Source organism: Saccoglossus kowalevskii, chromosome 15, assembly GCF_978046115.1.
Source record: "Saccoglossus kowalevskii chromosome 15, keSacKowa6.1, whole genome shotgun sequence".
NCBI lineage: Eukaryota > Metazoa > Hemichordata > Enteropneusta > Harrimaniidae > Saccoglossus > Saccoglossus kowalevskii.
The window spans coordinates 27,603,531-27,630,292 of record NC_140655.1 but is presented as its reverse complement, the minus strand read 5'-3'; the positions used below and the strand labels follow the sequence as shown (position 1 = coordinate 27,630,292).

Below are 26,762 nucleotides of genomic sequence, written 5' to 3'. Positions count from 1 at the left end.
CGGCATGAAATCGCGTGTTTCCGCCCCGGTTACACAGTGATTACATGGCGGTTATGCTGTGACACCGTGCGTAACCGTCGGATTATGGGGGTGCTATATCCATCGCATAACCGTCAGCCCGGAAATGCTTCATTTGTCGTCCATTCAGTTCAACGTAAATCAACGGTAATTTTTGAAAAAAAAACGCATATATTCGCTCAACGTTTATACTAAATAACCGCTGATTAAGTTGGACGGAAGAAATGTAAATACAAAGACACACGCCAATTTACGTTGAAACTAAAACGGCATATACAACTGGGTAACCGATCTTTACGTTAACGTTAATGGTTTATGGCGTATTCTTGTGTTCTTCCACGTCATGTACGCAGAGTACGCCCATTGTAAATTACATTTATTTTGACGCTGTCCGGGAACTGACTTATAATATTTATCCGTAAATGGTGTGTATAACCGTTTACAATTTAAAATGTGTATTAGCTATAATTTTAAGTGGAGCGTTGACAATATATAATTAGTCTAGATTCGTATATAGCGCCCTTGTACAGCTTGTTTTTAAATTGCTCGTTAAGTACAATTAATTACATGTGCCCGCCATCAACGACAAACACAGTTGAGGCTTAAAGTTTGATGTACCCCCAGACGTGCTTAGCTCCAATACATAACGCTCCTTGTGCGTCTTTGTTAGATCAATTTTATGACATTTAAAAAATCTAAAAAAATCTAGTCTGGCTATGACAGAACGAAAAACAACAAGTTCCGTGATAATTTATGTTTTGGAAAAAAACGTGTAGGGGGCTGCACTTGAACTCAGCCAAGACAGTTCACACTTGTTTGTTAGTGCGTTGTTTCTATTCACGTGTGTTACTTCTACAACAAAAGCGGTGTTACCACTGTAGCACCAGGTGAAATTTGTTTTGTCTGATGTGTCTGAACTTATATACATACTGTTGATTAACCTGATTGAAACACACAATGAATGTTTCTAAAAACCATTACTTTCAAAAGTTAAAAAAAGAGTGTCAGTGTATATTGTAGTACGTAATCGTTTCTCAGCCAAGTCACTTTTGAGTTAGTGGCGTTCACGTTAGAAATCCACTTGAACGCTCGACACAAACCAAAATCAGTGGTGAATTTTCAGAGAACACATAACTATATATATGATCGGATACAGTAGTAATGAATGCAACTGTCGTCGGCGACGCATATTCATGTGCTGCAACTGGCATTTTCTAATGCTACATTGACGTAAAAAAAATCAAATCTTCTAAGCCGTTCATTGCACGATGACTCGTAATAAATACCATAATAACAAAAGGAATGAATGTCAATTATTGTTTTTCCATGTTTGGGTCAAATAACAGATCGACGAATGACGGCTTTATTTCTGCACGAGCCGAGTGGGCACCAAACCTAACGGTATTTGCCGTTATATCGTGTATCCAGCAATGGTCAGGTGATCACACGTCTCGCTGAATTGATCGCATGACATTGTCAACTGATCGCTAAGACCGCTCTCTAATGAAGCGCTCTCTAATGGAACAAACGCGCTCTAATGGAATGGCTCGAGCTAGGTCTCTCTCTTTGGTCCCGACAAACGTGAACCCAGTGATGTAATTCTCTCTAAACATGAAGGCTTAAAAATGTTGGCATGTGCCGAGATCCCGTAATGTGCACGTAACAATTGCGGATGCTGTAGTTTAAAAAGCTGTAGACTGTACAATTCGTCCTGGTTGCTTACAGCCTTTGTAAATGAAATACGTTGGTCGTTACGTCCCTGGAATAAATTATATTCGAAGTTCATATCTAGTGCACTGAGAAAAGGGATTTTGATTAAATGCACAATGTGTAGCGGCACTGGCTATGCTCGTGTGTGAGACATTATGAAATAATATATTAAAATATTTAAATTAAAAATGTGTATTTGTTGTAATGTCAATGTAATGTGCCTGCTCAAAATCAAGGATCATTCCAGAGGAACGAAGCGCATGCGCAGTTTCTTCTGGCAAATGAGGGCGCTAATATTAAAGAGTGTCGAGCTAAGATGACACAATCAACTGTAGAACTGATATGAATGCTCTTGTTGCATTGCATCATTTTTTGGAACAACCAGGATTGCGTTTTCATTTAAATATGTTTATATTTATTAATATTCACTATATATGCATGTAGTAATTCAAAATGTCATTGTCCAACATGCTTATCTATTGACTTTGTGTCAAAAAACGTTAGTGATTTTTTTTATTATATTCAGGTTATTTTTTGTCTTTCAAAATCATTTGTTCACGGAACTCTCATTTGCACCTCATTGCACCCCTACCTGGGTCGCATGAAGTTTACAATGAAATTTATAACACTTGAACAATTATAAAAAAACACATTTAATTTGTTATTCTCCACATTTTACCCCAAAACCCACTTTTCAGAGGAGAGTCAAATGCAGGTGTCATATGCACTGCCACATCGAAATGCATGTATGTACCGAATTTCATGATTCTATAATACATCTTACATAAGTTGCACCACCATGTCATTAAGATGCCAGTACCAGTCTTCAAATATACAAGTCTGATTTTTCCAAGTCTGCTCACTGAGGACTCTAAACTTTCTTATACTTTTATAACTATTCATGTGTATATCAATATCAATTAATTTTGTTTGTGCATCTTATTCGAGTTGCACCAGCATGTTATTAAAATGCCAATATATTACACAAGTCTGCTAACTGCGGACTCAAAAACCTGTGCTACTATCATAACTATTTATATGTATATTCATATAAACAAATACTTAACAGAGGTACGTCTACACATTACCACTTTATCGACACCAGTCTTTAAAAACAGTAGTCAGACGTTTTGCACTCTGCTTACTGCGGATTCAAAGCGTGTTTTCAAAACTGCAATCAATTATATATACACTTGTACAAACGAAATATTTTTTCTATTTTTGTACACGTTATATACTCACTCATAATTGTTGAAATTTCTGCAAATATACTCACCAGTCTGCTTACCGTGGGCTGTATGTAAACGCTTTGCTGTAATATATAAAACAAAATTATGTTCATGATTTTAATCACACATTACATTTTTATATTATCATTGTCATTATCATTGTGGAATTTAGCGAATTTGGGCTCAAATGTCACAGATTTAGACGGGTTATAATGAATTGTCTTCACTTATTTTCCATTATTGCCATTATGTCACGTATATCCATAACAACATGGAATGTTAACGGTTGTCGTGACTCTCTGAAACGTCATGATTTGTTTAACTTTCTAAAGGTCAATAACAAATATTTATATTTATTGCAAGAGACTCATTATCTCCCATGCGACGAAGCCAGGTGGCAGGTGGTATGGCGCGTGCCAAAATACTTTTCACATGGTACCAATACATCCGCTGGTGTAGCAATCCCCACACATCCAAATAAACAAATTGACGTGCACGTAACACATAGTATTGTTGATGTTGATTTATTATATTTACATGTCACAATCAATGGTTCATCATACAGCATACTCAATGAGCGTCTTGGGTTCTATAAAACCCTCAAGAAAATAATAAACGACCTAAGCAATAAACCTCCTATCATCATTGCAGGTGACTTCAATTGCACACTAAATGCCACAATAGATCGCAATACCGAACCGAGCCTCACCCACAATCTGCTCGTTTTTTACAGACTATATTAAGCCGATATAAATCGGTCGATGCATGGCGTCGTATTCATGCCAACAAAAAAAGAGTTTACTTGGGAAATAGGTAACAGCTGCTCCCGACTAGATACTTTCTTCATCAATATCAAATGATCCGTCTCTTCACTTCTCTGACCATAAGTTGGTTACTATTGTGATATCACAACGAAAATATTGAAGATTGAAGATTTTTGGGTAATGCGGCAAAAGCAAAAAAAAAGTATAATTCTATACAACTCTGGAGGGATATTGGAAAACACAAAATAAAAGAATTAACAAATCACTATTGCTCTAAAAAGTCAAGTAATTATAAAAAAAATGGAAGAAACACTTTCCTTCTGCTAAACTAGCTGTCAACCAAGGCTATGAATCCAGTCTACCCAGGCAAGGTTTATTGAAAGGCAACCTGATTCCGCCTTGACACTTTACCGTTAAACACTTAGAAGGTTCTTCCAACAACCAGGCAAAAATTAAAGAACTTAAATATTAAGAAATTAAAAAAAAGATGAACTAAAGGTCATAGTGAACAAAGAAGTACGTGGGGTGTCAATTCGCTCTCGTCACCATCTTCTTAATGAGTCTGATAATCTGAGGTTCATGAAAATTAATTGCGCAACTCTGTGACAATGACAACAAACTCGCGGAGGAAACAAATGCAATATGTCAATTAACAAGACAGGTTTACTCAGATTTGTTTTCACAATCTCCAATTTCCAAAGAAGCTCAAAATACAATTCTTCAGAATCTTCCCCAGCTTGACCCTGAACTGTCTTCTAAATCCCATCTCTTATGAAGAACTCTCCAAATCAGTATTCAATATATGTACGGAAGAACCCCTGGCATCGATGGACTACCAGTCGAGTTCTATAAAAAAATTGTTTTTGCTTTGCCATGACTTGCATAATGTTTTTCCACCTCTGTCACTGATGGCGCACTACTACTATCTCACCGTAGGGCAGTTATTACTCTACTCCCTAAAAAGGAGACAACACTCTATTGAAAAACTGGAGATCAGTCAGCCTCCTTTGTGCTGATTACAACATTTTCACCAAAGCCTTATCCTTACGTCTCAAACTAGTACTAAGACAGATCCATATTGATCAGAGCTACACAATCCATCATAGACATATTTGACAACATCCACCTGCTACGTGACTATGTCACATACTCTAATCAAGCCAGTATCCCGCTAGGAATTGTAGCTCTTGACCAAGAAAAAACCTTTGATATAGTAAACCACAATTATCTTTTCAATACACTTTCTGCATTTTGCTTTGGTGAAAATTTTATCTCTTATATCAAGCTTATTTATGCAGATACTGAAAGTTTAGTACGGGTAAATAGTGTATTAACTGCACCTGTATCATTCTCGCGTGGCATAAGACAGAGTTGCGCCCTCTCGGGCTAATTATATACAATAGCAATTGAACCACTGTTGCACAAGATGAGAACTAAAAGTAATATTAAAGAGATAACTATCCCAGGATCCAACAGTCTCAAATGTCAACTTACAGCATATGCAGACGTTGTCAGTACCCCAGACCATTCGTCCCGGTGTTATCGCTATCGCCACACGAGACTCCAGCTTGTCTCCTATACAATTTGACTGCGCACATCCAGAAAGTAGATGTAGCTGTGATTGGTGGAATACTAATGAGTTGAGTGTCAATCAAACGCGCACGCTATCTTTAGTAAACAAAGTCACGTGACACGCGCCATTTTAGTTTTGATTAGTTCATCGGATCGGAGTGGTCGGGCAGGCGATTTCAAGGCAGCACGCTTAACCCTTTCGTTCACAGGTTGGGAGATATTAGAATGACTGACAATTTCACGCCACTGTTTTACATTATTGGCGGATTTTTCTGCGCTATCAATCTTTCTCTTACAAACTAGACATAGATGAGACGACAGAGTCGCTCCTTTCACAACGTCGCACTGGATCAAATTGGAAAGACGATTTCCATAAGTTATCCCTCCTGCTTTTCCTGGCTTGAATAAATTCACACACGACTTTAACTGTCCACAAACTCGAAGACTACACGAACACAGTCTACAATAGTCGTCCGCAACAATATGTATGTATTTCTTCGGTGTACTGATGCACGAATGCACCGTGACACGGTGTTTCTCGGGTGTCGCCATCGCTGAGAATGCCGCCGGCGCATTTTTTCACCCAAATCGCGATTCTGTTTTGCAACATTTTATCAATATTCCCTTTGACAAAATCGCCGACAAAAGCACCGCTTTGCTGATCTTTTGTTCTATAATTCTTAATGCAAACACCGACCCTAGTAGTAATTAGTAACGTCGCCTAGTACATATGAACGGTCGTCATTGCAAATCGAACATCCTTTTGAAATTTGGACGTCGGGCAGGCGATTTCAAGGCACCGCACTTAAATATTAGCAACATATTTTTCTGAGCAGTTGTTTATTCTCGTTCAAATGAGACATAAATGTGACGACATAGTCGATCCCTTATCCACCGCTAAGAATGCCGCAATGTTTCGTTCGTTTTGCAACATGCCACAAATCGTCGAAAAAAACACCACTTCGACGGAAGCTTGCGTAATAAGGGGGTTAAAACAAGAAAACAAATGCCATGTTTAATACATATCGACCTGTTTTACTTGCGAAAGATAACGGAACATGAACTCGTTTCGTGCGACTTCGGAACCCGAAGGAACACACCAACAACGTTGAATTTACCCGCTATCTTCCAAATATGGTATATTAATTTATTCAGTTGTTTATTTAGAGTGACGTCCGCGGTCAAATGCGATTGGCTATCGATGTCAGTGCAAAGGTCATATGAATATTAAAATTAAGTGGGCGGAAGGAAAATTGTATAGGAGACAAGCTGGAGTCTCGTGTGGCGATAGCGATAACACCGGGACGAATGGTCTGGGGTAACGTTGTCAGCTTTTCTGTGACCGAAAATAGAGATTTTCAGAAACTGTTAGAATGGCTCGAAATCTATGAACGTGCAAGTAACGCCCGTGTAAACTAAGATAAATCCACAGGATTGTGGGTAGAAAGTTGGAAAACCCGTATTGACTCACCATTGGGGATTCAGTGGAATAATACCGGATTGAAAATGCTTGGTACATACATAGGCAATACTGCAGGATACAACCAACAAAACTGGGATGAAGCAATCGAAACAAATTACCTCAAAACTTGAATGTGGTGGCGCTATGCCCATGCAATCTCATATCAAAAGAGGGTCATTATTGTCAATCAACTTGTTGCAACCAAATTATTCCGTCGTCTTGTTTGTCTGTGCCCTCCAAGCTCTGTAATCAATGAAATTGAAAATATATTCCCTGATTTCTTGTTGCAAGGGCGCCACTGGAAACCATCCACCCTTTGGTATACACCACTTACATATGGAGTACGAGGCTTAGTACACATTTCCATTTGTATAATATCTTTCTGCTTACAATATATACAGCGATACCTCTATTCTGGTTTAAATCGTCCATCTTTTTCCTTTACTGATTACTTTCTAAGTCAAACAAATATATTTAAATGTTTATTATTGACCTTCACAGAACTGATCTGTACTGCAATCAATATGTTATCATGAGAATGAAACAGTTTTAAATTGCCCGTTATATTAAATCGAAAAAGGCAATCTATACAAGTTCTTGATACATAAACAAATGCTTGAAAAACAGTTCGACCATCTAGACAGTGTGGAGAGATTTGCTGTCTCCCCAATGCAATACGACCTGACTTTAGTGTTTGTCACTTACCTCCCATTTCTAAACAGGAAGGCGATCTTCAGTGGCGTGTCCTACATGGAACTTACGCAAAAGGAACATTCCTTTTCAAAAGCAACTATCGTCCCAACTTAAACTGCATATTTTGTCAGAACAAAGATGATCTGATTCATATTTTGTTGCAGCGCCCACGCCTTCAACCTTTGTTTGAATTAGTTATATGCAAAAAACTAGTTGAAGGTAACTTCATATAACCTTATTGGTGGTTTAATTGTTCTTGGAACACCAATAAACATATAAGACCGCTGAAGAACTACATCCTAACTGCAGGGAAACTAGCTATTCATATTTCAAGGCGAAACGCCATCCATGATGATTTACCGATAGAAGTACTGCAAGTGTTAAAATCAAGACTGCGATCATAAATTTGTCGTAAATACAACTACTTCAAAAACTACATGAAGACCGACTACTTTATAAGTCGATGGTGTATCAATGAAGCACATGCTAAGTGTGAAGAAGGAAAATTGGTTATTGCAAGTTATATCATGTAAAATATTTTTAATGTAAAGTGGCATATTGTAATAATATTCAGTTTTTAAGAATGTACACATATAGATATAATATATGACAAAATATTTTGCTACTTATCTAAGTTTTATAAACATGTACTTAACTGAGCATTATTGATTGTAATGTTAATGTTAATTAATTGTAAATAAATGTTCATGTTAAAAATCAAAATCGAATCTTCTTCTCAACAACGCTTTATGTGAATGTGTGGGTGATGATCTACAAATAAATGTTTAACTGCATCATGATTTTTTTCTGCTCCAATCATCATTTAGACAAATGCGTATTAACTAGTGTGAAATTTTTTCAGGATAAGTCACCTTTCACTTTGCAAACCTATATTTTAAATAAATGACGTAAACGATTTGAATTAACAATTTGTTTCATTCTAAAATTTTTAATAATTGTACATAGAGAATGTAATTTGAATTGAATGATGACGACATGATAAATAAAGGTTTGTTAACAAATCAAATCTTCTTCGGCTTTATTCCCAGTTGCTGGGGTCGCCGGTGCGGATAATGCTTCTCCACTCGCTTCTATCAACCGCTTTCAGGTCGTCATCTATGCAATCCTGCCATCTTCTTGTTTGTCTTCCTCTCTTTCTTTTTCCATCTACAATGGGGACGCCCTAGCATGGTCGTGATCCAAAAATCTCCGCATTATATTTTGTTTGGCATGTTTTTTTTATTAACTGCTGGATGCCCTTCCTGCCGCAAGCCACTGTTATCGAACATGGGCCTAGCCTTTGCCTGAAGAGATATACCATGCAACTCAGCAGGTGGTTTGGAATCAGAGTTTTACTTCTCCTAGACTAGCTACCAATCAAGGCTATGAGTCCAGTCTACTCAAGCAAGGTTTATTGAAAGGCGACCTTTTTCCGCCTTGACACTTCACCGTTAAAGGGCTTTGTGGCTTTGTATAGGTGTACTGGAGCCACCCTATAGACCACGGCCCATATTGATGATGCCCGATGCAGTTTAACTTTAACGTCATTACCTACTTTACTTAAAATACTGAAAAAAAATAAAAACAACTGTTGAGTGCAAAAAACAAAAACAATTAGAGACAAAGTCTGCTGAAAAAAAAATAATTCCATATTATATAGAGAAAAAAAGTAGGCTTTATTTCAATCTTACGGACCCCCCCCCCTCATGTATTACACAAATAACTAGTACATTTATTACGCTATGTTACTGAATACATTGTATTGACCAACTTCATTAAAAATTGTTTTCCAAATTAACACAAAACTTGTCTATCACCTTGTGATGTTTCAACATTTATAGGCTAAACTTGGGCTATGGGGACTAAACCTATGACACGGTTGTTCTTTTATTCAAATAAAATTAAAAAATCATTAAATAACAAGCATTAAAATATTTTCTTTCTTGGAACATTAGTTTGAGAATGAAAACTCGCATGCAAGAAGAGACAATATTATTAAGTATTTATTTATTAGGCAATTACATTCATAATTGAACTCCGTAAAATGTCACTAATAACTAATTAATTAACTTAGTAACAATTTTAACCTTGTAGCGGTCAATGGATTATGGAGTATTACATTCTTTCACAGAGTAAACCTTTGAACCAAAGGTAAGAACAGTGTTATCATTGCTTGTTACTATCTACTGTACTATATGGATAATGTTTCAGTTTATTAGTTCTTAAGTCTGGTCGTAATTATAAACTCCAATTAAGAATGCTTTGACTACTTCTTCCCAAAAAGGTTGTTGAAATTGAATGATGGAAATCTCATAGACCGACATATTCACTGCTTTGCCCAAAATTCTCGATATCCTCTGCAATCGCCACACTGAATTATTTTAGGTACACAAACTAATATTTAATACAACTAATCTTATAATGGTCATTAATTTAGTACTTGAATACATCTACTAAAAGGTTCAACTGATGTTAAGACACTTAATAATACAACCATCTGTAGTGTTGTATTCACAACTTTTTCATCTTATTTTTAACATTTGATTCCTCTTCATCCTCGGACACGCTTCCATAATTATTAGGAGTTGTCACACTCTGTGGTTGCCATAAGTCTACGGAACTACTTGTAATACATGGTGACTCGGTAGGCATTATGTAATAACGGTTTAGATCATTGTTTTCTTCTTCTAGTGTCATGGCCAATTTGCTGTGACGAATTCCATAACAGAAATACAGCATCATACCTAAAATATATTTGTGTAACAGTTAAATTTTTCGGTTGTAGTGGATGTTAGGTAAATTAAGGGTAAACTGAAATTTAATAATGGATTTTGTACAATAAAAATGCAATACGCAATTATGATAAAAAAGTAGAATTGTGATTGAAAGGGCATTTCAGGCATTTAAGATATTTAAATACTTAAGATGAAAGTGACGTATATGTTATCATTTAATATAAGACTGCAAATGCAAATGGCGATGGCGATTGTGTATCTGGAACGAACCAGTGAACATCAAGTGGCATATTGCCTCTGGAATGGGTATTTCTATTAAATATAATATACCAACTTCATTTTAAAGGTGATTCTGAGATGCAAAAGTAAATTTAAAGCACGATAAACGTTTTATTTGCAACCGTGGTTACATTAATTGGGCCCGGGGCAAGCAAACAATGATTATAAATACAACGAGCGGTCATGCAAATTCGCACCTACCAGTTTACACGAATAAAGCAAAACCATGTGAAAATAATTATAAAACGCAAAAACTATTTCAGAATTTTCTCCCATTTCGTTTTTTTTTCAAACATAGCTATTTTTACCCCTTTCATTAGTAGTATAATCCAAGGATAAAAGTTGGAAGAATTGGAAATTTATATATATCGATATATAACGGCGTATCTCTTATGCGAGCATGTTATATTGAGCTTATAAACGGTATTTGGCAGCAGAGAAGTCTTACATCCGCTACCACATACTCTCGCATGCCATTTATGCTTTATAAAGATTTCGCTTAGTTTCTCATACAAACAAATCATGGATAACTTTTATGCCAAATCAAAATCGAAAATGTAAATCTCTGACTTAGTTCAAGAAACACAAAATTTTATTTGTGTTTATTAAAATAAAGATTACATTTTTGAAACAATTTGTCATTGTTATCAAGTCATCTGCTGATTCTTAACTGATTTAATATTATGGATCTACACATGTAGTGAAAAAAACAATCGTTAGAAGTTACTTCACATAAATAATTAGATTTTATTAACATTATCTTACATACAGCAAGGCCGTTTATGCATAATATTATTATATATTCTATTTTCACATTCAATACTAAGCTACTCACGAACTGGTCACTATATAAAACCTCACAATTCATTTTGCTATTAATTTATAAGTGTGTATGTATTATGGGATGCGAGTTAAAGTTAGTATACTGGATAAAATATTACCTATATCTGTACCATGAGACAAATCGCATTGAACACATTATATGATTCTGAAACTTTTCAATACTTAACAATTACCTAGTGTTATCCAGACAGCAAATCTAACCCATGTCATATAAGATAGATTCATCATAAGCATAGCGTTACAAAATATACTCAGAGATGGTATTAATGGGACCAACGGCATCTGAAACACATCAACATTGTGTGTACACAGGTTAAACAATATGTGTCAACATGAAAGTAAGTGGTTGATAAATTACCTAAAATAATTAAAATATTAGAATAAAATACATTTTTAAGAATTGTCTCCTCATACAAGTACTAATGAAAATAGAAAAGCACATACCTTGAACGTCACAATACTCGTATTCTGATAGTGTATGCATAACACAAAAAAACAAAGTAACACGACCGATCCAAATATAACCACAATCACAATAACCCAGAACCTTGCTTCTGCTAGTGCGTCACCACAGAATACAATAACAGCAGCTAATGTAAACATGAATATGGACATTATAAATACTGCAAAAGCTGGTATAGTACCAGGTGTAGCATTTCGTAAAGTCCTGCAGCCATTAAACGATTCTCTGACTTCGCCACCATGTAAATGGGAGTCTACACTATTCAACGGAGATGTTTCATCTTTTCGCTTCAAATTCATTTCAATTGTATCTTTATTTTTATGTTTGTAGACAATTGTCAATGCCTCTGCTGGTTCATATCGTAGTACAAGTACACCAGCAGCTACAATGGTGTATGCTAACAGAGTACCAATTGACAAAAACTCAACTAATGATTCCAAATCGAATACGAGAGTAAGGATTCCTGCTAAAACACCCAATGTAACAGTGGCAACAACTGGTACATGAGTATGTGAATTAACTTTAGCCAACACTGCAAACAGAAGGCCATCTCTAGCCATTGCAAATACGATACGTGGAAGAACAAACATAGCAGTTAAAAAAGTAGCAGTCATGCCGATCAATGATCCGACTCCCACCGCATACACAAGCCACTTCACCCCTACATGACGAAAAGCATCAACAAATGCTGCTTCAGGTACAATGTCATAATATGGTACCATCAATGTGACCACTGTCGATGCAGCAATATATGCTGCAGCTACAACTGCTAAAGATGTGCATATTGCAATTGGGATACTTTTTGCTGGATTTTTTGCTTCTTCAGCCGATGCAGTAATAAAGTCAAAACCCACGTAAGCAAAGAAACACGTTGCAGCGCCAGACATAATGCCTGAAATGCCAAAGGGGGTGAAACCACCTTCAATTTTCCAATTGTTAACATTCACAAAATTCAGACCTGCACCTATAACGAGTATAACAGTGCAAATGTTTAATATAGTAAGGAAAGAGTTTATTTTAGAAGTTAAATTTGCTCCCAAAGCCGTTATAATCACGCCAAGGATGATTAATAATAAAGCAAACAAATCGGGATATTGTGCCAATAGAGGATAGTTCCATGGTCCACCTGTGATGTATTCATAAGTGAAGTTACGTATTCTGTGGTCAAGCATTTCGTCAAAGTATCCACTCCATGCACGCGCCACAGCTGCAGCAGATATGATATATTCAAGAACAATGTTCCAACCAATCAGAAATGCCCAAAACTCGCCCATGGAAACATATGTGTATGTATAAGCCGATCCTGTTATGGGAATCCTTGCCCCGAATTCCGCATAGCATAATGCCGCGAGAAGTGTAACAAATCCCGCAATAACAAATGATACAATGACTGCAGGGCCAGCAGTATTTTTTGCAACAGTTCCAGTGAGAACGTAAAGACCTGATCCCATCATGGAACCAATACCAATCATTGTCAGATCAAAGGAGGAAAGACATCTTTTCATAGGTGTATCTAAATTATCAGATTCCAAGCTCTTCAAACGACTCAATCTCTTTAGAACAGAAGAAAAAAAGGCCATGATGCCGATAGAAGGTTGGACTAATGTTTCCTTCGTTGTATGCTTGTTGAATAGCACTAAGAATATTGGAACTTTTCTTCAATCAACTTCCTACAGAAAAATAAATAAATAAATTAAGATAAGTAAATAAAACATAATCGGATTGCTACATTTGATGTTCTCATCTTGAATTTCAATTTATACAGATCAAGCAGTTTGATTAATATTAATTGATTATATTCACGATTAAGTATTTGTTTCATATTGCATTAGTTTCTATCGTTTAACCTCGCCCGATGTGTCAAATTTCCTGGCAACAAAAATAAAAGATATTTGAACTGTCAAATTTAAGCAGGGCAGTATAAAGAAGACACAATTGTGCCAAGGTAGGAACAATCAGGTTTTTGCTCGGTGTAATACCCATGGTAGGTCAGGAATAGTTCCGGTTTTTCTACGAGAGTGTTGATAAACAGATACACAGATAGATAAATGAGGATGTAGTTATTAAAAGGGCAATTCTAGCAAGGAGCAGAACGCTAAAAAAGAAGAAGTATATAACACAGAATAAAAAGGAAGGTAAACATGTCAGATGTAAAATAAAAGTAAACATGTGCTGTATGCCTTAGGTGTCGTATGAGAGCATCGGTACCAGTAATCACCTTGGTCAGCAGAAATCCTAAATAAACAAAACGAATGAACCAGCAAAGGCGATAAGGTAAGTTCACTTACTAATGAATGAATTCAAGTCATGTAAAATATGTAATTATAATGGTAGTTTTGTACACATACAAAACAATATTTCTTTCTTGAAAATGTTTCTTGTATCTTCGTGTAATTAGGTTTTTATATTGCAGTTTATGGTTGTACATGTTCTGTGCTTATGCAATTAATATTATCGTAAAGTGCATGAAGCCCTATTGTTAGATTCCGTGTTTTTTTTGGTTATTTTCAAAAACTGTCCTTTTCCAAATTTTAATTAAACATAGCAGTTTTAAGTGCTACGGTTGAGTAAGGCTGTAGAATGTACATATTAATTTATATCATGAACATAAATAATTTTCCATGGATTCTTTGTTGAAGGATTTACAGCAATATAATAAAACTGCTTCTGATTCTCGCATACTGTTTTTTTCCAAATTGTAATTAACCATAGAAGGTTTAAGTGTTCCATTTCTCAGACTTTCGAGGATCTGGTAGTCTGGGCAATTAAAATATATGTGCTAAAAACTTTAACCGTTAAGTGAATTTACCTTCATTTTCACTTTACCTTTCCCCTGGCAATTACTGGCACTTCATTGCTATAATATGTCTAGGAATGACAATTTTTGCCAATAGCCATTGTTAGAAAAAGAATGCAACATTCGAGCATCACATTTTGTCAAAGTCACCACATATACCTACTCCGAGTTTACATTTAGTAAGGCTGTATAATGTATATATTTATTAATTTATGTATTTGTTTATGTTTATTTATATGAATTTATTATTTCAAAACATTTACCATAAAATGGAACAAATATTTTTTTGTCCGCACATAGTAAAGAAAATACTGGCAAACGAGAAACATGCTTAATTCCTCCACTCTTTTCAAGGGGTCGTTCTAATGATCGTCTAATCTAATTAGCATTTCGACTCCTAAATCATTTCAGTATTTTTGGAATGATTATGAAGCATTGCATAAATATAAATAACATTATTTAATAATTTAAATTACCACTAATCAAGATACCTTGTTCATGAGAAATGAATTGAATATATTTCTATGGATTCCTGGTTGAAGGATTTACAGCAATATAATAAAAAAAATATCCATGGTAACACTGATTTCAATTGATGAAGCTTGAAACTAAATCGTAAGCACCATGTTTGCTAAACATTACTTTATTTTTTTTTAATTTAGTAAAGGTAAGGTAATTTCAGTAGAATGTGATTGGCTAAATATAACTGTACTTCGAATTAGCCTGGCACATTTTATAAAAAAAATTACCATATATTTTAGTTCAAACTAGTTCACACGCATATAGCACAAATAAGCATATGGCAATGAATCATATAGAATCATCTAGGGACATAGGGACTGACAATTATGCAAATTGAATGATGCACACAGAGGGAAGTTATCCCTAATATGAATATTATTCCTATCTAGCAGCCATTAGACGCTATATGAAAATACTAAAAATACTAATACTAAAAAAGATTTCTTTCAAAGGAATATAAATTTTCATTGCAAAATTCCAAGAAAATAATAGAACAGTGTAAACAAAATAAATTGTATGTATTCCTACATTTAATAGCAGCTATATTTGGCAATACAGGGGAGGGGCACGATGCTGGGACCATACCAACTGTCTGACATGCATAGCAGAAATCTCCCTAACATTGAGTGCTACCTAACGTGCCCAGACTTGTCCCACAGCGAGTCCAACTACTACCGCAGAAAAGATTTAGTATAGTACAGCAAATCTGAGAAGCTCAAAAAAAAAACGTGCAAAAAACAGTAAATACTGACTTGTAAAACGTTAGCATTAATATCAGTATATTAATATGAGAAATGAATAGCATAAGTTGTAGGTTATGTAGCTGTGAGCTACGTGAGGTAACAGTGTTATCGATAGAAGCTGTGGATACTGCAACTACCTGACAGAAGACAGCGGAGGCTGTCCGGAAATGGTAGAAAACAGCTAAGGCTGTAAACTACGATGTTTTTAGTAAATAATTATTAATAATACATACATACATACATACATACATACAAATAAAATACATAAATAATAATTTTAAAAACGTAGAAACCAAATCTTGGGGGAGAAAGAAAAATATGATAAATATATGAAACCCCCAACTGGAATGACCCCAAGATAAAAGAAATTTATAATGAGCTAGATTAGAAACTATTGACTAATGTAGAATGTGCAGATCTGATTGACAACCCTGAGGTATGAATGTATCTAAAGTAACTATCCGAAGACCATCGGCCTAGTGCCTTGATCTTGGATACTGGCATTTACTGAAGACGTAGCTGCCCCTATACAGAAGGAATGGCCTGTAAATTGGAATGAACTGAAACCCAATGGATAGCCGAGTCTGTGTAAATACTGTAGGAAAACAGAACGCGCCGGGAGGTTGTCTTCAGTTACAAACAGAGGGACCCCTAAACTAGGTCTAGAACTCTGAGAGAGAAATAATGCTTAAGACTCTGTACTGGACACATGCCGTCATTCCTGAATAATCCAATTACCACTCCTTCACGTAATTGATCTGACTTTGATGACTTCAATTGTAGTAAAATTTGAGTATCACCATGAAAACTGACATCCTCAATACATAAATGAAAATCTCTATTAAACGCTTCAGATGACCTGACGGTAAACTCACCGCAGCACAGGAAACAAAACAAGGCTACTAACACAAGTTTGCCTGAGGATATCAATGAAATGGGTGAATACTCCTAACTCAAGATTACTAAACATATATAACATAAAATAATTAATAATATCAGCTGTGAAAGCACAGCGTGGCCTAGCGCCTCGTCCCTGATTACGTTTGATCGCCCTGAGCAATAACTTAACTCTTACTGATGGCATACCGACAATCACCTGCTATGGATTAGGTACACCTGATTCAATGTATCTGAAACGAATACCAGCAAGATATAGTCTTATTGTAGATTCTTTAAGTTGTAAATATTTGTAACAATGTGTAATTGAAGAGCAGTAATAAGTAAATTACTGAACGGATTTAAATATTTAAACCTGAGGTATAAGCTTGCTTTGTTCTAGGAGCTAATGTACAGCCAAATCAGCATTACTTCGCAATATGGTGTAGACTGTGTCTTGTGCTTGTGTGCGTCTGGTGCAAGGTGCCGAATTCCTGAAACTGGAAACGAGATAACGCATCAGCTACAGTGTTCTTTCTTCCTGGAATGAACAATAAAATTGTGCTGCATGGCACCATGTAAGTGCCACACTAATTGTGTGGAGACAACTGCTTGGCGGCATCAGCGACATCGAATTTGCACATTAATGCATTGTCATCTAATCGTTTAACTTCTACAAATGCATCTTCAATCCTGATGTATGACATAGAATACGTGTCCATGTCAACGAACTTATTGTTGTGGTTTATCATGTGGTGTAGACAACAATCAGTCTCAGTTTCTTGGAATATTTGCTCTCAAACAGACACATTAATCCGGTAAACTGGAAAGGAAGGTGAATCAAAAGACTAAATATATATCCTTTGCCTAACTCAGTCTGAAGCAAACGTGTAACAGGTTCTGGATTTTTCAGAGCAGATAAATTGTTCAAGCATTCATAGGCAAACAGTTAGTGCGTTCTCAGTTCCAGTTTTAAAACCATGACGAAGGTCTCTGAACATAATTGGCTGACAAATTCTGAATCTGGATGATTAGTCAAATATTCCTCGAATAAATTAACTTTAACTGGTGTGCTCGGGGCAGGCAGTCATGGTGTGGTACCAGGATTAACAACAGCGGATTTAGGAGCTTGGTTGCATTGAGTTACCTGGGGCAACTATATACTGGGTGGTTTGATTTGCATGAAGTAAAGACATGCAAAAAATAGCATGGATATCTAGAACACCCTTTACCGTTTGTATTATAGTTATTACACACTTCTTTGCCATTTAAATAAGTCTTGGGGGGGTCATCTAACGTTGACAGTTGTTGATTGGATGTAAAGAATTGCTTATGTGAACAAAAGTCTGTAGAATGAATCGTATTACCACAAATTGAGCACGCATTAGCTTTGCGTCCGGCGGTGAGGCGCATGAAAATATACGCATCTCAGATCGAACAGTCAATTTTTATATTCCCTTGCTGCTGCACGAGTGGCAAATTCAACATGGTACTCATAGAATAGGCTACCTCCGAAGCTAATGACCATGTCCGTTATGTCGTCTCGGTAATAGTCTAGTTATTCACGTCTATGTGGAAAAGCTTCACATATAATGAACTTTTATCTGCCAAACGCAACCAAGAACTCGTAATGAGTTAACATTTTGTTGAGTCGAGAATCGGGTTTACGCTTTAGTCGTATTTCACTTCCCATGGCGTCCAGAATCAGTAAAGCTGCTAGGTTACCTTGGGTTATATTGTTTCTCAGAACTGCAACATTTCTTGACAGATCGCGTGTCGCAGTCCCAAATCCCTTTTTCGCAGGTGGTGTGAAATCTGAGGCGTAAGGAGGTCCATAAACAGGCGCGCCTGTGTGCCCACGGTCAGTGTGAACACGATGGGGCGACTGCAATGTTGCATACAGCCAGCCAGGCATCTGATGTTGAATTGAGTTGCGACACCATGTTGGTTGAAATCAATCCATTCCTTCTGGCAATAAACTGTTTGTGTTGAAAGTCGTAGATCCCCTGTTCACACCAGTTGATTCCTGCTCAAGCAGAGCTGGGGGTTCGGGATCTGAATCTCTTTCCACTGCACTATTAGTCACGCTAGTGTACGTTGGTAGCGCCTGAGCCCCTTTGATGCTGGCTATTCAGCTTGTGTAAGTTGAACACTTCTTCCATGCTCATGGTAAGAGTACGCCAATGTCGAGAAATTCTTTGGATTTGTGGTGACCAAGGCTCGCAAATTTGAAGCTCCCGAGGTAGATGCGTTGTTTCCATTGTTAGTTGTCATTGATGTATTGGGTGATGAAATCATCTGGCCACGGCAGCACATTAGCATAGCCACGTCTGTTGTAGCGTTGATGACGTATATGGTATGTTTTGAAGCCCTCTGAGTCAATGCCTTGTACGTTACTCAGATATAGAACACACATTTTATAGGTTTGTGTATTTCACTAGCAACCCTCACTTTTTGCGTGCTATTTTTACATCCTGTTATGATTTGCATATTTAAGTTGGGTGAAAACATGATCCGGCAAAGATGTACTCTTACTTTAGGACGACATATTGTATTTCAGTAAAAATTTTAAATTGGAGAAACAAATAAACGAACATGGATTAACTAAATAATTAATGCGAGCGAAGTTCAATGAGGGAATATTCCACATGTAGTTAGCTAGAAATAAACATTTGTTGTTTTCCTAGCTCTGACGTTCACATATAAGTGTCAGTAGAAAATGGAATTTCGTAATGTATTTAATTTATTTTAAAAATTAAAGATAAACGAATTTTAAAATATCGTAAACACAGCTTATGCTTTTCTAAATTCAACCCAAAATTTATTACGACAGCAGAAACAATCATTGAAATGACAATGTGAACTAAACAGAACAAGAATAATTATAGAAAAAAATGACATACCTACACGACCTCACTGTTGTTTATAATTGCAGGTCAGCCAAATCATATCTGAAAACAGATATAATTAATACTCAGTGACAGCAAACATGTGTCAGCAAGAATCGAATCATCGACAGAAATGAAATAACTATAGAGCAATATTGTTCACAGCGAATAAGGACCGAGTTTGAAATTAATTATGCTATTCTGGGACGATCGGTATGACATATGTAATCTAGAGTGATATACACTACAACAGATTAAAATATGTATCTATTCAGCTGAGATTAACACTCGCACATTCAACCAGAATGTGTAACTTTTCCTTTTATTCACTCCGGTGACTTTTTTGTTGCACATGTCCTACTAGTCGTTGTAAAAAGCGCATTTACTAAATACTATGACAAGCTGTGTTTGTGGCTGTGCGATGTAGGGAGCACGTTTGCTTACAGTGGCGAAACGAGTTTGTCAAGTTATGAGTTCGAATATTTTGCTGGTATTTATAGACTCGTATATGTGACTGTTATTTCGATTATTGACCCCCATCAATATACACATTCACTGTGTACAACTGATCACAAACATGCAATGTCGCCCATACCTGTAATATCAATTATATTCATCCAGCACACTAAATAATAACAGAGTAGGGCAGTACGTTGTTGATCCACTGATCATTTGGGGTGCATGTATAAAATATGATTACAAAGCGAGTTAAGGAAAACCATTTTGAAGCTATTTGAAAGAAATATCCAAACTAAATTGCACTCAGATGAAATGCAAACCTGTGTAGATATTCATATCAACACTTAATGCCACGGTTTAAACTTTATGGTTGCGGATCTATAACCAGAGACTAGTCCAGTAACCCTGTGACATTCTCCTTTGACCCAGGTCTTGCCAATTATTGGACCAGTGTATATAATATTTAAAGGCTATACCTATTTATCCTTGAATATATATTGCAATTATAAATACATATTGTGTCTTTGCGTTTTGATCTTAAAATAAAATACAATTAATTGGGAGAATCATTATTATAAAGGACGATGACAGCGACTGTCTTTTTTGTAAATGTATTCCAAACAAACAAACAAATAGACATACAAGTTATTACTGGAACCTAGAACTCAACCATGGACTTTGAAATATAAGTGTTTGTTTTACATGTGTACCTGATTTAAAGGCCAATGTTACTTGTTTCTTTTAGTTATACATTCATATACTGTGGTCTTTAACCTTTTTCTAAAATAAAAATAAGTCTTGTAGGTTACATAAATGTAAAGTTTAAAAGTGGTAGATATTTTGTAAGTGGGGGCATAAAGTACTACAGCATGCATTGTCAGCTTGCACGTTTAATGCAAATAAAGAGCAAGGGGCGTTATTGCCGCTGAGGTAGATCAGACATTGATGACAATGTTCTGGCGTAATTTTAACAGAGCCGTCAATAACGCAAAATAACACAAATTAAAAAAATAACCTCTTAACATTCCAACAATTGTACCGTAAGACACACAGGGCAAAACAGTACGAATGGAAATGGTCAGACATAAGGAAAATTAATAAGGTCGCCAATATTAGAGGTCATGTACGTTAGAGACAATCAAGAGGATGAGAACGCCTATATCGACGTAGCTAAAAACAAACTGGTGTCATAGAGTTGATGAAAAGATGATGTAGCATGGCGATCTCAGTGCTATGTCTGCAATAAGTTGAGTTACATAATTAGGAAGTGTTTAGCCAGATCAAAGGGAGCAGTCATGTGCTACACCTTTGGAGACTGATAACTGGTCGCTGGAAACATAAGACAACATGTTGCAAAGGTGTATGAAAGAATGGTGAAAAGCATTATGCTGATAAAAATCCATCTCATGGAAATTACAGAGAACATAATGGTATACATACTTAGCGTCATGACCAAAAACACCTCATGGTGACAAGCAGTGTATGGTAATGAATGGTCGGATCAAACCGTGCGGGGTCTTCCTTAGACGAATCAAGTGTGCATGTTTACTGGACACAGGTTCGCATAACATGTCTGCTGGTAATGTATTCCATCACAAACATGCATACGTGCATAAGTTGCCGAATGACATGTTCACTATACTCAAATATCCAAAGCTTATCAGTGAAACGAATCAATCAAAATAGCATGTAGAATGTGAGGGTTGAAAAAATAATGCACAAAACCTGTAATATTTTACCTGGGAAATCCAATATGGTGGACAAAGTTACAAACCACAAAATTTTTCCATAAAAATTGAGACGAAACACACATTGATTAACTAAATAATTAAGGTAGCAGGATAGTTTTTTTGCATGAAAAATGTAAACACCTATAATCGGAATAAATTTTACAAGAAACCATACAATATATATATGTTTGGAAAGCTCTTGACTTGTATTTTCCTATTATTAATATTGTGTGAACATTGTGTTTGTTTTAGCGTCACGTGATTCAGTAAATCAGCGGGGCTGATAATTTAACTAACGTGAATAAAATTGTAATTGTCATCTCTACAGTCATTCATGCGATCAAAAACTTTACACTGTTTTGAAGCAAAGGATATGAAGTTTAAATCCGTATTTCTATTTTTTGCATTAAGTTTTTTTTTTCTTTCCGAAAATCACAAATTTCAAGCACGTTTTTGGTGTTAAAGTTAGAGTATACCGTTGGTTTGCGCGAGGTTTGTGAAAAAACGCAATGGAATTTTGCAAATATGCAAATACGGATATGAAGCCAACATAACCGAACACCGAGAAATCGGCACTTTTATGATTTCAAACTTCAATCAACGTTAACTCCCGTTTCAGCAGCAAAATTTACATGGGCTATTTGTAAATAAAATGCTTTGAAAGTTGTTTTCGAGAAAAATCATGAACCGACATTTATATCTGTGAAAAACTTTGTTTTTTGGCCGTTTTCTTTCACGCTGTGGAGTTTTGTGACGGTCTGTGCTGATAACGAACGGTGACGTCATTCATTAAAGCTTGGATTATGCAAAGTGGGCGGTTCTGTTTGCGAGTAACAAACAATACAGAGACAACACTTGGCAGTTGAAGTGTTTGCAAATACAGTGTATTTATGTTTGGGCCGTTGTGTTTGTAAACTTATTAGTTCAAGCATGCCACGAGTTTCGGAGTCTCCTGGAGGCAGCTCGTACATACCGGCGAAAGGGCGGACCCGTTACTGGTTGAGGTAACCCCTAATAGCTTGACAGTTTCACCAGAGCGCACCGTCCCTTTCCAATCGCTCGCATTCCAATGGCAGCCTTTTTATTTATTTAGAAAACTGCTCCCTTCTTTCGAGATAACGGGAAGCTAGGCTGGCTCAGTTTCGATCGAATACAATTGCCTAGACCATGACGCCTGCGCTCCACTATTGAGATATTGCCTACTTTGCAAAATTGACAAATCTCTTTTTCTAGGGCGCCATTCAACAGTGACATGTCAACGAGTCGAATCTCGCCGTCTTCAAACGATCGGCCGTGACATTCACTCTCACTTTATTCTTCTACGTCGGAAGTTAACAATATTTTCCTGCGAGATACAGACATCTCTCGAACGTTTTGAACAGGAGTATCACCCACTATATCGAAGTCTGATTCATCGGACTCACAGTGTCACGGTAAAACTTTCTTCGCCCACTTCATGGCTGACACTGGTTTCGACGGGAAAATCCGTTCTGTACGAACCCAGCATCGTCTCTTTCACAATCTTTTTTGACAGGAGTGATCATTCTTTTGATGTTTTTCTTCTTTCTTCCTCGCTTTCTTTTTCTTGGAAATTTTCGCGTGCTTACTATCTCGTCCATAATTAGTGAATGACAACTAAACTAAAGAATTACTGATAATAATTGTAAAATGTGACCCAGTGATGTATGCCGGCATGTAGCATTTCCTGTGCTATTAAAAATCAAACCCCGTTTAACCGTCGCAGTAACCTCAGGTCTTATACTTGTAGATGAATCTCTTCAAAATGTAATTGTAACCGGACTCACTGTTATCATCTATAAAAACTACCTAGATTTTAGATGACCCTTTTATTTTTTACCGAAGTCGTACGAAAAAGTCAACCCTTGCCTTGCGTGAAACACTGGTCCACTATCCGATGTCAAGACGTCGGCCAAGGGGGGGGGGGGGCACGCTACTATTTCGTTGCCGTGCATTTTGTTCGCATGAGTACATTAGATAAAACAACCAAGTATTTATCAGACAGATTTATTACATGTAACATAATTTACGAATTTAGAAAAACCTAAGCATGCAAGTATGCCTACTTGGTGAAAACTCCTCTGAAAAATGGATTATATAAACCAGGTCCAAGCATATTCTTATCATTGATCAACCTTTACATGTAGTTTGTGGCCTGAATTTTCATGCAATGCATAGCCACCACAGATGGCCGTATTTTATTGTTTGCAACCATATTTTGTAAAAGGGAGCCCCCTCCCAATGTAACTGCATTACTTCTGGACTAAGAAAGTAACCCCGTGGTCAGACACCTTTCAATGACAAAGCCAAGAAAAAAATATTACAGAAATTTATTGTAAGTTTTTATTCTGTTAACATATAATTACATTGAAGTGGTACATTCATGTACTTTTTTGATTATTCAAAATTTGTTGTTTCTAAAGCGATTGTTTTGTCTTTGCTGTACTTCCTGTCTAGAAAGGCAGCAGTGCACACATCTTATCAGCTGTGTGTAAACTACAAACAGATATCTTATCAGTTGTTTGTAAATAGCAAATAAAGAAAGTGGCCCAACTTAAAACTATTTACCCTCAGTTCAGTTATGTTTGTAAACCATGCATATTAATGAGATGCACTAGTTGGGTGTACACTGGATAAACAAAAACTTGGCCATTTGTTTGCACACTAGAAAAAAATCAGTTTACTTGTACAAGATATTTTTTTTTCAATAAAATAAATACACCCATGTATGTAGCATGCCTTAGGGAGCTATTCGTGTGATTTTCAAAAAAAAATGTGAAAAGTGCCCAAAAAACTATTCTGCTACCTTAAATACAGGGCATGTAGTACATAGATAAAAATAATGTTATATGATATATATGTGCTACATATATATTTGCTAATGCTCTCGGTTTAATTTGTCCTCAACACCTGTATACTAAAAAGCCAGAGGTGAATTATATTCTTTTCAAGTTTTCACTGTATGAGTTATGGTAGCCATAAATTCGTCACGGGAAGTCAACGCCAGGTTTGAAGAGGCGCTTCAAAGCGGAGGTCGTAGGATTTCAAGTCGCTGACTTGTTGTTGAAGATTTTATTGTTGGTTCTGGTATTGCAACGAATTAAGACGTGAACATCTGAACTCATTGATAAGTACTTTTGTTTAAGCTTTGTTAGTGAGATGTTTATTATATATAGACTTGGGTATTTTGTTTGACAAAATGTGTGTCAGTATGGTTTTCATTCCTGGCAGCGCACATCACAGCAAGTTCGACAATGATCATGCAACAAGAAAGAAAATTGAACTTCTATCTTGTTGCATATTCATTTAATCATCTTGCGGGTGTGGACAAAAATCTATATGTTCATTTTTTTTAAACGTTATAATAATCACATATCTTTGTAAAACAGGAGAAAAAATCATTCCAGGATTAGAATTCTAAATGTTTTAGGTTTTTATGTCTCTGACTACAATTACTAATTAATGTTTTGGCCAAAATTTTCCGATATTTTGTAGAATATCTTTAATTGATTCCCACTTTTAATAATTACTGTGTCATTACCTGGATCAAGCAAGATTTATATTTAGAGAAAAAAATGAGCCAAAAACCATATATATTTTATTCACAAAATTACTGCTTACAATCAGAAAGAGTGCAGATATATTTGCAATTAATTGTAAATAAGGCCACTATTGCAATAGTTTTGTGCCGCTGTTATATAATATCGACATTCAATTTTCATAAGCCGATAATTTAATTCGCATGTAACTGCATGTAAACATTGAGAAATTGATAATTAATTAAATAATTGAAAAACTATACCTATTATGTAAATACACAAAATGGTTGTTCGCCTTATAAAAATAAGTCACTTGTTTCCACTCAGCATGTCACGCATTTTTTTCTCTAAATATAAATCTTGCTTGATCCTGGTAATGATACAGATTACAAGTACCGGCGATATAACGCAGTTTGGCCAATGCCGACATCTGTCAGCTGTCATTCATTATATTCTAACATTGAATGCAGTTAGATCACCAAGCGGCAGTGGACACAAGTAAGTGAATGAAACAAGTGGAAGTTAAAGGTTAATATAAGTTCATTACCATAAAAGGTGTATGACACATTATATAAATTTATGTTATTTTGTTCATCATTTTCCTCTCTTTGAATACAATCGCTAAAAAATATTTATTCAATATTATTCTTCTATCATTTTGTTCAAGATCTAATATCATATTCCATATAATTTGAAAACTTGTAAGTCAATGTAATTGTGTATTCAAGGTAGAGATGCAGAGGTTCGTGGGCATTTGGGAGTGACATTTTTTTTGCTTTTTATTATCCAAACAGTCTTGGCTATAGACTGTTAAAATTTTGTAGAATTGTGAATAGTGGAACATACTAAAAAACGATTTTAAAATATAGATAACAGGTGCTAACATTATCTCTTTTGAATGCTTAGCAAGATTTAGCAAGGCTGTAATAATAAAAAAGAAACATGGTGAAAAAAAGAAATGACGGGATCTCCATATTATGCACTATATTTATCTTTTAACAAAACGATAATACATTTAAATTTGGAACTGTTACAGCCATTTTAATTACGAGCATTTGCAAACTTTTTACTGAGTGAATTGTTATGCAAATTAGCAATTATCTTATGGGGTGAGAACACCGCCAAAATTAGCATGTCTTAACATTCTCTGACCTTTGACCTCTACCCAGAAATCATTGTACAACATTGTGAAAGCTGAAAAATACGGAAAGCCAAGACTGTCTTAAGTTCACTTATATCATGTTTTGGTGTACATTCTTCATAACATCGTGTGCATTCATCATGTTATGGTGTTCATTTATCATGTTATTGTGTGCAACCATCATGTTATGGTGTGCATTCGGCATGTTACGGTGTTCATTTATCATGTTATTTTCTGCAACCATCATGTTATTGTGTGCAAACATCATGTTATGGTGTGTA

General features: G+C 36.0%; 1 protein-coding gene across 2 annotated transcripts; it reads right to left on the bottom strand.

The window, feature by feature from the left end:
- Positions 1 to 8,364: 8,364 nt before the first annotated feature.
- On the bottom strand, positions 8,365 to 21,589 carry LOC100379044 (cationic amino acid transporter 4-like). Of its 2 annotated transcripts, XM_085490663.1 has the most exons (6): positions 21,494 to 21,589; positions 19,610 to 19,657; positions 17,083 to 17,206; positions 11,750 to 13,438; positions 11,479 to 11,587; positions 8,365 to 10,192 (listed from the first exon to the last, which is right to left on the bottom strand). In XM_085490663.1, exons 4-6 carry the CDS (start codon positions 13,346 to 13,348, stop codon positions 9,960 to 9,962), a joined length of 1,941 nt encoding a protein of 646 aa, XP_085346789.1. In that variant the 5' UTR covers positions 13,349 to 13,438; positions 17,083 to 17,206; positions 19,610 to 19,657; positions 21,494 to 21,589; the 3' UTR covers positions 8,365 to 9,959. The 2 variants fall into 2 exon arrangements, with proteins under 2 accessions (XP_085346789.1, XP_077864527.2); XM_078008401.2 differs by lacking the exon at positions 17,083 to 17,206.
- Between the last annotated feature and the right edge of the window lie 5,173 nt (positions 21,590 to 26,762).